Source organism: Pholis gunnellus (genome assembly GCF_910591455.1).
Source record: "Pholis gunnellus genome assembly, chromosome: 2".
Classification (NCBI taxonomy): Eukaryota; Metazoa; Chordata; class Actinopteri; order Perciformes; family Pholidae; genus Pholis; species Pholis gunnellus.
The window spans coordinates 25,810,806-25,827,000 of record NC_136536.1 but is presented as its reverse complement, the minus strand read 5'-3'; the positions used below and the strand labels follow the sequence as shown (position 1 = coordinate 25,827,000).

At 40.3% G+C, this 16,195-nt stretch overlaps 1 protein-coding gene across 1 annotated transcript in view; it reads right to left on the bottom strand.

The window, feature by feature from the left end:
* plch2a (phospholipase C, eta 2a) overlaps positions 1-16,195 on the bottom strand; it is a 69,756-nt gene that overhangs the window by 11,313 nt on the left and 42,248 nt on the right. The window contains 10 exon segments of the mRNA XM_079180983.1: positions 809-888; positions 2,416-2,562; positions 4,290-4,374; positions 4,777-4,901; positions 8,580-8,687; positions 9,484-9,666; positions 10,450-10,538; positions 10,846-10,943; positions 11,602-11,700; positions 15,170-15,325. Of these exon segments, the coding sequence (XP_079037109.1) occupies positions 809-888; positions 2,416-2,562; positions 4,290-4,374; positions 4,777-4,901; positions 8,580-8,687; positions 9,484-9,666; positions 10,450-10,538; positions 10,846-10,943; positions 11,602-11,700; positions 15,170-15,325 (1,170 nt within the window).

The following is a 16,195-nucleotide window of genomic DNA, read 5'->3' as shown; positions in this document are numbered from 1 at the left end:
TGCTTCTTTCAGAAAAAAGAAAAAGAATCTTGTGTCTCTGATATTGAAAAGCAGGTATTTTGTAATGTAGGAGATACATCAGTGCCTTATACAACATTCTGCTGTTCGTGTTCAGGAGCTGGGACAGACCCGAGAGGGATTACAGAAGATATGTGGAAAATAAATCTGAAACCAGACCAGGGAACCATTTATCCCCTCATCATCTATCCAAATTTAAGACCATCATCGCCACCTCATTGTGCCTTAACTGCCAAAATAAATACTGGCAGCCTTACACATAGTCTTTGGTCCTGTCCCAAACCACTAACACACTTGGAAACTGTTGTTTGAAATGCAGAACATGCTTGAACTGGACCCAGTATCGCTTCTCCTTGCGCGTCCTAGTATGCACATTACTAATGAACGTTCTAAAGAATAGTTTTAACGTCCTGACATTCTGTGCAAGGGAAACTATATTACTTGAATGGATTTCCTGTTAGGCTCCCACGATCTGTGGTTGGTAAGCCTCGGAGTCTACTACACTCAAACCCGTTCTCCAACATGTGGTGTTAAGAATATTGAATATCTGCCATTTGAACTATGAAGTATTTGACAACTAAAAAACAATTTAGAAGTTCTTTATCAAAAAAGGTTCTGCTATGCGTTTCATTGACTGAAATATTATTGGATATTCAAAAAATTATAAATCGGCTGGGCTCTTATTAATACAGATTCTTACTGTACTATAATTCATGTAATTTTAAAGGAAACATTTATTTAAAGGAACATTTTTCACATGATTTCAGCTAGCTTCCTCTGTAGTACCTACCTTACCAGTGATGTCATTCACAGCTACGTGAACAAAGATGGAAGCCTCCACCATACCTTCCAAGTACACGTGGCGATAACCTGAAAACACAAACACACACACACACAAACACCACAATTCAAATACAACAGGGCAGATAGGAATGGCTATAGATAAACACCTGTTGTACCAATTAGCATTGAAACAAACTTGTTCTATGTTCAACCTCTAGCCACTGAATCCAACTCAAGCTCCTCACAAGCCCCGTCTATCAGATCATTTTATCAGAACTATTTTGAAAGTTCATAATGCAGCACTCTCGTGGTATAGATCCTATCTAACAAACAAGTTTAGATAACTGGTCATCTTAACAGTAAGGTGTTGTGTCCCTCAAGGTTTGACACTCATACAGAAGTATGTTTTCATATTAGCTTGTTTGTATTTGTATTAGTTTGTTTCTACACTGTACGTTTGCTCTGGTTTATGCTCTTAGATGCTTGTTTGAAAAAGGAGATGCACTTATGACTTCTGGTGACTAGTATTTCTCTGGAATCCCGATGTTGAATACACTTCTTGTAAGTCGCTTTGGATAAAAGCGTCTGCTCAATGACTGTAATGTAATGTAATGTAATGTACACAGATGATACTCGACGGCACATTATTGTGAAATAAGGTGTATCCCTGCAACAAACTGGCAAATCTGGCAAAGAAAGCTGAAAAGAACTGAAAGAACTTTAGATCTTCACAAAACAGTTACGACATCTATACTTGATACCCCCCACATTTTTTAATATATTTTCCAGATGTAGCCATTTATGTATGAATTAAGGATGACCCGATACAGCTTTTTTGGGCTCAGAATTGAGTCGTTTAATATCTGCCAATATGAGCCCAAGCTACTACTTAAATCAAGCTATATGACACAGCTGACAACAGCATATTCAAGTTAATGTAACGTGTCCAATAATCTTGAGATTATTGGACAGGTTACATTAACATCTCTAGTATGGACTAAACAATTGAGATACAATATATCTAAATAATGAGCTTTAGACGTGTAGGTGGCTATATTTTTCAATTGTATACAGAGCCAGGCCAGCTGTCTGTTTCTAGTCTTTATGCTAAGCTATGCTAACCACATCCCTACCCCAGCTCTGTACTTCACACACAGACATGAGACTGATTCATCTTCTCCTGCTATTCCCCGAAAGAATGCAAATGAGCATATGTTCCAAAAATGTTTGACTGCTGCGTTAATAAACTCTGCTTAAGTCGCTCATAATGGCACAGTATGGTGCGCCGAACAGTATCATTCAAAGCTTTCTGAAATTGGACCAGTTTCAAACCTATTCATTTTTAAATAAATAAATCTTATCAAGCTGCATAGTATAAATCATTTTAGAGACCGTCAATGTGCCATGCCTGACTTTTAATTTACCTCCATCTTACTCTGTAAATTCTCTTACTTTCAACAAATAGAATTTCAATGTCTATGGAAATTATATCCAACATGTGAAACAAGATTCCAAAAGAAGGCATTTAGATGTGATCCTGATCTGTGGAAGACACGGGTGAGGTGGGGGGCACCCAACACTTCCATCTAAAACAGGTGCTTCATCGTGTCTTACCTGGAATCATGCTGTTGAAGGCGATGGTGCGTTGGCCAATGAAGTCTTGGCCGATCGGGTCATGATCCCACACAAGGAAGCGCACCAGGGCGAGCTCCGGCATGTGGACCGTGAACACCAGAGTCTCCTCCCACATCGGGTTGAACCCTACGAGGACCGCCCCGAGAGAGGCCGGGTGTGGAGGGGAGGGAGGGAGGGAGGAAGGGGTGGACAGAGGAAGAGGGGGAAAGACAGAAAGAGAGATTAAGAGAGACAGAAGGACAACAAGTGTGACCAATAAAAAGAAGAGAGAAGTTAGGCAGATAAATAGAGTGTGTCAGAGAGCCAGCTCAGCACTCATCAATTATTCAGGGTGTGTGTGTGTGTGAGCAGACTGCTGCCTATGCAGGTCTCCTCATGCTGAGCTCATCAATTATAGATCACGACAGACAGACAGACAGACAGACAGACAGACAGACAGACAGACAGACAGACAGACAGACAGACAGACAGACAGACAGACAGACAGACAGACAGACAGACAGACAGACAGACAGACAGACAGGGTCACATTCCACCGTTGCGCTGCTGTAATCAGCACATACATACATTAATGTCACATGTCGAAGGCAAACCACAACAAACCACAGCTCTCCTCATGAACACACCAGGACATCATGTGTGTCTCAGTTCACAGAAAACAGCACTGAGAGCCAGTGTGTGCTCAGGGCCCACACGTATCCACAGCACACTGGCCAGAGATTCCACTGAATTCACTTGGTTTTGCTCTAAAATTCCAGTTTTAAAGAGTGACTTGACTGCGGGCTGTTTAACCTCTTGACTGCTGTGGTCAGAAAAGTGCTCGGTTAACCGTTTTACCAACTAAACGGTTTCACTGGATCATCTCTAAGTCAATGCTTGAAGGGCTTGCCATATTCTGTTGCGCCTGTAACTACCTCGGATTCCTACTGAGAGCCCGAGAGCTCCAGGAAGTGGCCCACTCCTCCCCTCCTCAGCAACTTTCCCCTTGGCCGTCTGATTCATCAGGTGAAACGTGACTTTTCTTTTACTAGGGGTTGATGCTATAGATTACCACAGGAGAGAAGACAAAATGTGCACGCGGACCCTCGCGGACGCCCAAAGTAAAACTTATGATCAAGTTATCATCCAATTAGTGTTCTCCTGTGTTTCCAGGACACAAAGATACCATTCGCTGCTTCATCTGGTATTCATCATCATTTTCCCTTTTCAAAGTGAATTTAATAAGTTAGATTTACTTATTAAATATAAATACTGATCATTTTGATGGTTGAGTTCTACGTCATGGATGTCTCCTGGTAAGCGGGCCCTCACACCTCCGAAAACACTAGGGACAATTTTACCAGTGAGCATGTTTGGTGAGAAATGACATTATACCATATCTGTAAAATATATATCTTTATGGCTGCAAGGAGGAAGAGGTCAATTCATGGCAACAGCAGCTGATGGAAGGAACAAAGTCGAAGAGAAACCAACCTGTTGATATCGCTTAAAAACAATCTGTCAATTCACATTTATTCTTGTAGAGTACAAAAACACATTCCAACCTTTTTGCAAGTTGTTCACTTCCATAAATAGCTTCATTTGGAACCCTGATTAAGGTCAAAGTCTGTTATGCGTAACCTGGATTAGAGGCCTGGTCTTTAGCAGAGAAATATCTCACTGACAACTCTACATAAATGAAATGGGAATATTTGTCATGACAACTGAATGAAATGATGCGTTTTCTCTGCATTAGTGTTAATTGATTGTAACTTGGGGTATTTTTAATTAAGGTAACGGACCAACTTGATGACACAGTATCTGAAGTTCATGAGGACGATGAACCCGGGTAATTCACCTCTCCATCAACTCACCATTGTCATCCACCACTCTGGTCTGCTCCTTGCAGCAGTCCACTGGGAGGCCGATGACCTCCACCTCCACAAAGGGATCAATGATCTGAAACAGAGACGTCACACAGTATCGAGTTATTGCTTAGAACAGGATGGAATAGATCTTTATCGTCAACCAGGGTCAAGATTTGTCTTCAGTTCACTACACACCAAAAACAACATAAAAAGCAGACAAACATTAGACACAGACAAGGTCATGTTGTACATTGAAACAGTGCATGTCAGTGTCTGTGGTTTAAATGCCTTCAGTCACTGTGTAGAGTTGTAGCAGGACTACTTTGTACGACGGCTTTCTACAACGCTGAGTGAAGTTAATATATTTTACACACACATAGTACTAGAAAACCAAAATACTTAACAGGCATAACATATCACATCATTTACTTGCATGCATATATATATATATATTCTTATCGGATGTTTAATTACAGTTGTACGTGTGTCCTACCTCTCCTCTGTCTCCTAGCATAGAGTCTTTAGGTTTGGGCAGCTGCTGTCCACTGATGATCTTCAGCACCAGCTGCTTCTTCATCTGACCCGGCAGAGGGTCTTCCAGGCTGGGGTTAAAGGCACCTGCAGTTGGACGAAAGCAAGTAAATTACCAAAATAACCAAATTCATCATAACCATCAACCCTGCCAATCATAATCATGTTTAAGGTGCTTTTACACCTAATCTGTGTGGTTCGGTTAGAACTAACTCTGGAAGCAACACATATGCACGTCAGTTAAAACTGCTGTGCTTGTATCCGACTGTGTGTACTTTGTCCTTTCAAAAATGCTCGACAGTGATCCCCCAATAACAGGCCATGAATCATTACTGCACAGACGGCTCCTCGTGTCACGTCACTGACGTTGACACCAGTCATCTGGGAGCAAATCTATTCAGAAATATTTCTAGGAACAGTTTTTTATGAAACCGAATGTGCTGGGTTCAATATAATAATATAGTTCAATAATATACCAACTGTAGGTGTGAAAGCATCCTTAAAGTGCTTGTTACCCTGGAATTTTACATTTGTAAAATACACTGCCGTTCAAAAGTTTGGGGTCACTTAGAAATTCCCTTGTTTTTGAAAGAAAGGTACATGTTTTGTCCATTAAAATAACATCAAATTGATCAGAAATATTGTGTAGACATTGTTAATGTTGTAAATGACTACTGTAGCTGTAAACAGCTGATTTTTAATGAAATATCGACATAGGGCCATTCTCAGCAACCATTAGTCTTCCAATGGCAAGTTGTGTTTGCTAATGCAAGTTGATCATTTCAACAGAATAACCGATCATCAGAAAACCATTAAAACTGTTGTGCTGATTAAAGAAGCAACAAATCTGGACTTCTTTGGACTAGTTGAGTATTTGGAGCATCAGCAGTTGTGGGTTCCATTACAGGTTCAAAATGGCCAGAAACAAAGAACTTTCTTCTGAAACTTGTCAGTCTATTCCAGTGGTGGGCCGTCAGGGCCAGCAAGGCCTTCTCTGCTGGCCTAAACAAAAGCACAAAGTTATAGCTATTTTATAATTTAATAATTTTTCTTAAATACACTACATGTATTATAATTTATACAAATATTTTTCCCATTATCTTATTTTCCCATTGCACAGCTACTGTCTTCCTCAGTTGCTCTGCTTCCAGTGCAGCTTGTTTGAAGTAGAGCTTTTATCCAATCAGATTTCACCTCTGTGTCTCTAGGTAAGAAGAGAGGCCCGAGGCCTGCAGACTCACCAGTGAATCTCTTTGCAGTTGAACCCTAAACCTTTTTTTAGGCCTCTTCTCAAAAATTGTAACCCATACAAAAGAGACTACAATTCTGTAACTGCAAGGTCTATTTTGAAAATGTTGATGCTTGAATAACACTAGGGATTGTGAGATTTGATGAGATGAGTAAATATTGTGTATATGTTACTGGTTAATAGTAGCTGAAGACTGAACACAGCAAACAGGGGAAATTCCCAGGTTCATCTGAAGAAAAAGCACTGTAATTTATTAAATGAGGCCCTGGCTAGCCTAAAAACATTCCCAATTCATAGCACAAAGGGTGCAGGTGCCTCACAAAAAGAGTTGGTGTAAATAAAGTGAAGCAAACCCCAGTTATAGGTGTTTATGTAAAAAAAACATGCCAAATTCTCATTTTCGAACCAGAATTTGCAGCTGTTCCATTGTACTTTTATATACTATTTAACTATATATTTCACTACATTTCACTTTGTTTATCACTCATATTGTACAATCTATCATAACAGAGCTGTTTGGCATCATGTTGGCATCATTCTGACCCATTTTGACCTCTCATATCTCTCCTGGATGCATTTTCCTCGTCTCTGTCTGTTTGTCTGGAGCCCTTGCTCAGGCTCTGCCGGGCGGATCTTGTCATGTGACCACGCGTTACAACCGGGTGCTCATTGGGAACACACTTGTGTGTTCCATGAAGTGATTGACAGAATTTTCAGCCAATAAAACTCCAGAATCGTGCCGCGGTCAGCCCCCAAGCCCCAAGCCCCCTGTATGATTTGCCGCCGGCATTCTGACCACCATTTTGGCTCAGATGAACGGAGAAATGCCATTTTAAGTTCCAGACGTACACACTTAGCAGAAGAACACATTACTAATAAGGAATAATTGCGGATTTCACCGTTTTGGCCCTCAAAACCGACTCAAGTTATGATACAGTTCTAATATTTCGCAGTGTGGGAGTTGTGCTTTCTGTGGCTTGTTGGCTGTAACTCCTGAACGCTTTGATGGAGAGTAATTGGGACGATACCGTTGAAATCGGTGTGAAGCGCTAATGCTATTAGCTGTGTGATATGCCGGGGGAGACGCTATGGCTGCAATTAACAAAGCATTCTCTGAGTTGTTGTCTTGCCGGCTCTGGCGTCAAATGCATGATATTGTGGCGGATCTTCTTAGTTAGTGAGTAGAATACTTTATAATGGTGTTTGCAGTGTGTAAAATGGTTAACATGATTAAATTAAGGAGACTTTTTCCGAAAAAAAAAAGAAGTTATTATTTCTTTTATTTATTTCTTTATGAAAAGTCCATTCTGCGACATTCGGAACCGAGCCTTGAAACCGAACGGAGACCTTTTCGGCACCATCGGGTCCAAAAGGTGAATGGGGACGATATTGTTGATTGTCATGGTCTTCAACCAATCAGATCTTTAGTTTGACATGTTGGGCGTATTCTTTGACGTGCCAGAGCTGAGATTGAGTTGTCATGCTTTGTTGTCATACGAATATATGCGACTGCTCTTGTGAGTTTGTCATTGTGTTACATTGATTTGGACTGTATTGTCCGTTAATGACGCAGCGTCCCGTCATGCTCGTATTCATGTATCTGCACTCTGCATTTCGTGTTTTGCAGGTGTTGAGCTTCATGTAACATTTTATTTCATTTGTCAAATGGTGCAGTGTTATGTGAATATGCGGCTTCTACATGAAACAAATAATAACCCGTAGCTGTGACGTCATAATGAGGTTATTAGAAGTGTTGAAGCACTGAAGGCCCAGGTATGAAATGAAGGATATTCCATGCGAGAAATTGCCAAGAAACTGAAGATCTCGTACAACGCTGTGTACTACTCCCTTCACAGAGCAGCGCAAACTGTCTCTAACCAGAATAGAAAGAGGAGTGGGAGGCCCCAGTGCACAACTAAGCAGGAGGACAAATACATTAGTGTGTAGTTTGAGAAACAGGCGCCTCACAGGTCCTCAACTGGCAGCTTCATTAAATAGTACCTGCAAAACACAACAAATTGACAGCTAGAATTCTTTGATGAAAGCAAAGTTTGAGTATTATTTCAATTAAAAATCATTATTTCTAACTTTGTCAATGATATTTCTTCCTAATTAAACTCATTTCATGTATGTTTTCAGGGAAAACAATGACATTTCTAAGTGACCCCAAACTTTTCAACGGCAGTGCACATTTAGACAGCTTTTTAATATAATAATGGAGGTTGCAAATTACATTAGTTGCAAACTGCAAAGTGACTATCTACTAGCGATATGGTGGAAATTAATGTTCCAACATTAATAATGATTAATAAGACAACAGCAAAGAGTTTTTTCCTTTCTCCATGCACCTTGGCACAACTTCATACTACTTCCCTTCTCTGGTGTCGTCATAAGAACACATTAGCATTGATATCTTATTAATAAGGATGCAAATCTTATTATTATCCTGAGGTCTACGTTAAAAACAAACCCATATGTCTGACTGAAATGATGTGAATGAACAGGTATATGCTGACCTTCACACATGCAGGCAGGCTTGAGGATGTAGCCACAGTTGCCATTGCTGTAGAATTTGGCTCTGTTGAGCTGCAGGACTCGGCCCTCTGACTGGTAGTTGAGTGCGACTGAAATCAAAGCAGTTCACTTCATTATTGTCAGCAGCCTGACATTTACCTTAAAGCTACAGTGGGTCACTTTCATAAAAACAACTCTGTCCTATTTGCAATATCCTGACAGCAGTACAGGAGACAGATAATCTGTGAAGAAATGTGGTTCCTCTGCCTCCTTTTAGCGCTCCTAATGGCATTTGGAAGGTTCCACTGTACCTGAAGGAAAAACAACCAATCAGAGCCAAGGAGTCTCTAACGAAGCAGTCAGTCACTGCTGGTGAAGCTTGTGAGCTCTGCCTCAAATGTTTTCAAAAACATATTGCAGTAACTGTTTAGCTGTAAAATGAGAAAGTCCGTGACCCTGCCGCCATGTTGAAATCGGTCGGGCTAAAAACAAGCGCCGCCCACCGACCGGAGCAAACTTTCTAATTTTAATAACAGAAACCAAAATATGTTTCTGAAAACATCTGATGAGAGAAAAATGGCAATGCAGGATCAAAATATTTCATATTGTATATCAGCGATGCCTCGCTTGACAGTTTGAACAGAGTTTACGACCAGTGATTCACAGTTGCGTCTCCTCGGCTCTGATTGGTCGTTTAACTTTGGACGCAGCGGAATCTTCTAAATATCATTAGGAGTAATAAAAGGAGGCAGATTACATGTCTCATGTACTGCCATCAGGATATAGTAACGATTTGAGCAATAAGAAGCAGCATTAATAACAACAGCGACAGCAGCACGGATGGCGTCTGACCACTTTGAATTTAGAGGAACATGGCGCAAGCGCTGGGTCGGGTGGAGCTCGTACCAAGCTGGCAGCCGGCGCTCCAGAAGGGCTGGGGGTTGAAGTTGGAGGAGTCCACGCGGTAGGAGGACGGGTAGATGCGGGAGAGCTGCTGCTGGTTGAAGTGGATGAAGGACGCCGTTTTCTGCTGCATCACCTGGTGGGCTTTGGTCTCGCTGAGCGACGACACCTGCCAGCTGCAGCTGGCTGTCGGGGGCGACACAAACAGACTCAGATGGTAAGAGGGTTCAACTGACAGACCTGTATCTTGTGAATATGGGGGGGGTAGGTCTGGAGGTCCTCCCACAGGACATTTTGAGTGTCAAACACTTCATTTCCGGCATTCCAATGAACCTTTCTGAATCAACCTCTTGAAATGTGCAGGTGGCACTTTGTCAACTCAACGATACATGCTTTTACTTTACTGAATTTAAATAGCTCATATGTTTTGCTGCAAGATTTCTGCTCATGTTCAAAACTCTCTGCGCATTCAAAACATATCCCGCATGTCTGTGTTCTCTGAGAATTTGAGAACAAGGTTGTATTGAAAAGTCCCAGGGAAACAGAATATTTGAGCGGCGTACAGTTACAAGAGGGATTTCAATCAAATCCTTCGCATTTCATTGGACAGCTAAAAGGTGGGCGGGCTCAGCGTGTAGCTAGTTGTCACTGAAAGTTGCAGATTGATCAATATTAGTTGAAATGAGTTGTTACTAGCTTATGTAAGCAGACGACATATTTTGTTTAACAGAAAGAAACAAGTGATTGTATTTTTATATTAAATACAAATAAATGCATTTATTATTTAATTGGTGCACAATATGACCGGGGATGTGATCTGAAGGGTTAAAAAGGCCTTTTTCTTTTTATCTCCACTTTAAATTAAAATGTTTGGAAATGACACTTGGGTCATCGCTGGGCATTAGTCGGGACATATCCCGACCACACCCACATATTCACTGACCATATAAGGTTAGCACAACTGCTCACCTTGTGCCTCGACATCATAAAGACCCACAGAGCACGTGTATTTGACCAGGTCAGACAGAGCTCTGGATAACTTCATGGTCTTCTTCTTTCTGGAGGGTCAACAAAGGTCAAAGGTTACAGGCCTATAACATAATAAAGTATGACAGAGCATATTTATATCTTATACATCATGACAGAATTTACAGATTTATAATAATGTAATGTATTGTTGTTGCATTTGAGTCCTGAAATGTTCAGTAGGTATCAATATCTGTCCATCATATTCACATGATAATATGAAAAAGTGTTAGAATTTACATCTGTAGAAGACGACTACACACTCATGTGTCTGTATAACATAGTGCACTAGAGGGGTGTGTGTGTGTGTGTGTGTGTGTGTGTGTGTGTACTGCATACTTGTGGTGCAATGGGGCACGGGAGGCACTACTTGTACTCTCTTGGTCTGTGTCTGTATCTTCAAAGCTCAACGTCTTCTTCAGCTTGGTTGTCTTTTTCTGCAGAGGACAGAGTTATTGACGAATGAGAGAGCAAAGAATACTGGAGAGATGTGGACAAAGCTCACTATTAAGGCATTTTTACAGCCTTGTGTTCCGCCATTTTCGTAGCTCCCTGTTGGATGGGTGCTTATGCTCTGACACCTGGGCGCTACGTTTTTATAGAGGTTAAAGCCCAGAAAGGTCCAGAACACAGCAAAATGAGAAAAGTTCATTGTAATAAATACAGAAAATCATTTCAACTGAAATTTACTTGAATGATTAATTGATGGCCTCTCAAAACATATTAAAAAAAATCTATTTTTACAATTACCATGCAAATAAATGACCATGATTACCATGGATAAATGTTGTCCATGGTAATCTGATCATTATCTGGATTTGTACACATCTTGTTGGATGCTGTGGTTGCATATTTCAGTCAAACAGCATTCTCCCTGTACTTAGTAACAGGAAAGTGTGGGTTTTGACCACATGACCAGCATCCACACAAGTACAGTTTGAAGACCGATTCAACTTATTATTAAACTTGCTGATTTTATTGTTTGATGCAATGGTGATGCAACAAGCCCCTACGTCACATAATAGATAGAGGATTGGGTAGATATACGAACTTAGAAAGACTAAGAGCAAAGAGAGGAGAAATAAAAAGGCCAACCTTGCGTTTAGAGAAGCTCCCCATGAAGGAGCGTCCTGTACGCTTGTTGCTGCTGGGATTGGCCTCGTCCGCTGTGTCCGTCCCGTCCTCACTTTTACCCTGTGCCAGAGGAGAAACCTTTTTGTTATGAAACATTTTACAGATTTGTAAGTGAAAAAAAAAATACGGATTAGATCTTCCTCCGTCACCCTGACGTTGTATGTTCGTGCTGCATTTCTATCATGTAGACTCATTTATTGTAAGAATGTTTTAGTATGATTTATATAATGATGTATAAAGTGTAAACACATATATATATATGTGTAAACACATATATATATATATATACACATATACATATATATATATATATATATATATATATATATATATATATATATATATATATATACACATATACATACACATATACATATATATATATATATATACACATATACATACACATATACATATATATATATATATATATATATATATATATACACATATACATATATATATATATATATATATATATATATATATATATATACACATATACATATATACATATATATATATATATATATATACACACATATACATATATATATATATATATATATATATATATAAATAATATATAATTTATATCACCCGCCAAAACTTTTTAACTGCTTTCACAGATGAAAAAAAAGTTCCTTCGAAAATGGATCCTGTATAAAACATTTAAAAAAACATTATTTTTCCTCACCTCGTCTCCCAAAAGACAACTTTTCTAATTGAAGGTCTCTATTAACGTATTCCCTCACCACATTGAAATCATGTGTACAGTTAGACATCCGTCAAAAATGAAAAAAGCCTTTAGAATCACATTCACTGGCTGCAGAGGGAGAAAGTTTAGATCTATGCATCACTCTCTGAACTCTTTTTTCTCACTCGCCCCTCAGTGCTTCCGAAGTTTCCTTTGATCAACAGTTAGATTCAAATAAATGAGGAACACCATCTTTGCTTCATCACTCAAAATATACAAACAACAAGGCAATTGAGAAGAGTCATCAAAAACTACATTTCAAAAGACAGTGAGGCAGAAAAGGAAATCAAAACTCTTTATGATAAATATGGAGGGATAGTTTATATGTGGAAAGAAGCTCAAGGATTCTAATTGCATGTGAAAGATTCTATTTCAGTGTGAAAGAGGGAGTATTGTTCAGTGGGGAAAAATAGTATTTAGTCAGCCACCAATTGTGCAAGTTCTCCCACTTAAAAAGATGAGAGAGGCCTGTAATTTTCATCATAGGTATACCTCAACTATGAGAGACAGAATGAGAAAAAAAAATCCAGAAAATCACATTGTCTGATTTTTAAAGAATTTATTTGCAAATTATGGTGGAAAATAAGTATTTGGTCAATAACAAAAGTTCATCTCAATACTTTGTTATATACCCTTTGTTGGCAATGACAGAGGTCAAACGTTTTCTGTAAGTCTTCACAAGGTTTTCACACACTGTTGCTGGTATTTTGGCCCATTCCTCCATGCAGATCTCCTCTAGAGCAGTGATGTTTTGGGGCTGTCGCTGGGCAACACAGACTTTCAACTTCCTCCAAAGATTTTCTATGGGGTTGAGATCTGGAGACTGGCTAGGCCACTGCAGGACCTTGAAATGCTTCTTACGAAGCCACTCCTTCGTTGCCCGGACGGTGTGTTTGGGATCATTGTCCTGCTGAAAGACCCAGCCACGTTTCATCTTCAATGCCCTTGCTGATGGAAGGAGGTTTTCACTCAAAATCTCTCGATACATGGCCCCGTTCATTCTTTCCTTTACACGGATCAGTCGTCCTGGTCCCTTTGCAGAAAAACAGCCCCAAAGCATGATGTTTCCACCCCCATGCTTCACAGTAGGTATGGTGTTCTTTGGATGCAACTCAGCATTCTTTCTCCTCCAAACACGACTAGTTGAGTTTCTACCAAAAAGTTCTATTTTGGTTTCATCTGACCATATGACATTCTCCCAATCCTCTTCTGGATCATCCAAATGCTCTCTAGCAAACTTCAGACGGGCCTGGACATGTACTTGCTTGAGCAGGGGGACACGTCTGGCACTGCAGGATTTGAGTCCCTGGCGGCGTAGTGTGTTACTGATGGTAGCCTTTGTTACTTTGGTCCCAGCTCTCTGCAGGTCATTCACTAGGTCCCCCCGTGTGGTTCTGGGATTTTTGCTCACCGTTCTTGTGATCATTTTGACCCCACGGGGTGAGATCTTGCGTGGAGCCCCAGATCGAGGGACATTATCAGTGGTCTTGTAGGTCTTCCATTTTCTAATAATTGCTCCCACAGTTGATTTCTTCACACCAAGCTGCTTACCTATTGCAGATTCAGTCTTCCCAGCCTGGTGCAGGTCTACAATTTTGTTTCTGGTGTCCTTTGACAGCTCTTTGGTCTTGGCCATAGTGGAGTTTGGAGTGTGACTGTTTGAGGTTGTGGACAGGTGTCTTTTATACTGATAACGAGTTCAAATAGGTGCCATTAATACAGGTAACGAGTGGAGGACAGAGGAGCCTCTTAAAGAAGAAGTTACAGGTCTGTGAAAGCCAGAAATCTTGTTTGTATATAGGTGACCAAATACTTATTTTCCACCATAATTTGCAAATAAATTCTTTAAAAATCAGACAATGTGATTTTCTGGATTTTTTTTTCTCATTTTGTCTCTCATAGTTGAGGTATACCTATGATGAAAATTACAGGCCTCTCTCATCTTTTTAAGTGGGAGAACTTGCACAATTGGTGGCTGACTAAATACTTTTTTTCCCCACTGAACAATACTCCCTCTTTCACACTGAAATATAATCTTTCACATGCAATTAGAATCCTTGAGCTTCTTTCCACATATAAACTATCCCTCCATATTTATCATAAAGAGTTTTGATTTCCTTTTCTGCCTCACTGTCTTTTGAAATGTAGTTTTTGATGACTCTTCTCAATTGCCTTGTTGTTTGTATATGTTGAGTGATGAAGCAAAGATGGTTGATGACTCGCCCAGATGACTGGGCGAGTGGACAGAGAGAGCAGATTAGGTGAGAAACATTTCATTCGGGGCCATGTTTACTGGGGAAAGCTCCACACTCTTTCCAGCAGTGCTCTACCTCACAGTTCTAGCGACTGCACATTCACACCACTAACAGCCCCATTAAAACATGATGAAACATATCTACATTTCTATCTGTATTCACACGTCACAAAATACCAAATAACATAATAATCAATTCATTCATTAATCAAATTCTAAAAACCAATCTGTATTTGCAGTGAAACTAAAGAAAAGCAGCAAAACGTAAAGTAAGTCCTAATAAAAGTTCCATGTGCCACGTTGGCTTTTCTTTTCTTTAAGTGCACAAAAAGGAATTTTACACTACTAGGGGTCTCTTGAATCAAACAGTATGGCTCGAATGCATATTTACGTATATACTGGAGCAAAAGTTTGGATTTTGTTTGCATCGGTTCAGAGTGCGAACCGTTTTCATCCAAATAATACATTCATATTCAGTTCCAGCTCATGGATTTGAAGGAGTCCCCGTCCGTGCTCACCTTAGAGCCACTTTTGTCCGTGGGCTTCCCAGCAGGAGGGAGGGCCGCGATGGTGAAGCTGTCCGGGTCCTCTCGGTCTCGGATCTTGGACTCCTTCATCAGGTTGTCCAGCTTTTTCTTGGCCATGTTCTCCACCTGCTTCCTGTTAGCTGATGTCTGGAGGAGGAGGGAACAGTAACACAGAAGATTATGATTGTGATATATGATGATTACATGTCAACTCCTGTCTGCTGGGAGTTATATATATATATTCTGACATTTTACAGGTTGGAAATTTCTCTCCTGTGTTCATGACTTAGTGACAGGTGAAAAAACTGGATTGATGCAAATTTGCGATGGCGCGTTTGACGCCGCGAAAAAGATGGCGTGACGCTGCAAGCGCGATAGCCTATCAACGTTGAGATGCTCCCCTCCATCAGTGACGTCCTGCCGTTGTTGAAGTCGGGAAACAAATACTGTAGCCGTCTGTGTTCACTTAGAAACCGGACTAAACTGTGTATAAATGTATGTGTAACCCAGTGGCGGGCCGTGCATTTTATACCTGGGCCTTCACTGCTGTGCTGCAGCTGAAACAAAAATACACTAACTGCAGATAATACGCAGAGAGTGCGTCTCCTCTCTGCTCTGACTGCAGCTGGGACTGCTGCGCGAGTAGCCACCTGTGAGTGCTTTGGGGCTTAAAACACCAGAAAAGTCTCCAACAACACCAGAAAAAGTCGCTGGATTTGTCACTAGTAGCTTTTGACAAAAAAAGGCACCATGAGGGTTTGGAAAGTCGCCAGATTTAGCGAGAAAGTCGCCAAGTTGGTAACGCTAAATATGTCCCCAGCGCAACATTGGACGTAACAATAGTTCCTATCACATATAAAACCAAACAAAAATCCATCTTCATAAAAACAAGTTGTACAAAATAATAATATATAAACAAGCATATTAAAGCTACTGCAGCTGTAAAAACAAAAGAAGTTCACTTACCAGAGCTGCTGTTCACTATTTAAAGAAAAAGTCCATCCTCCTTTCTTTGTT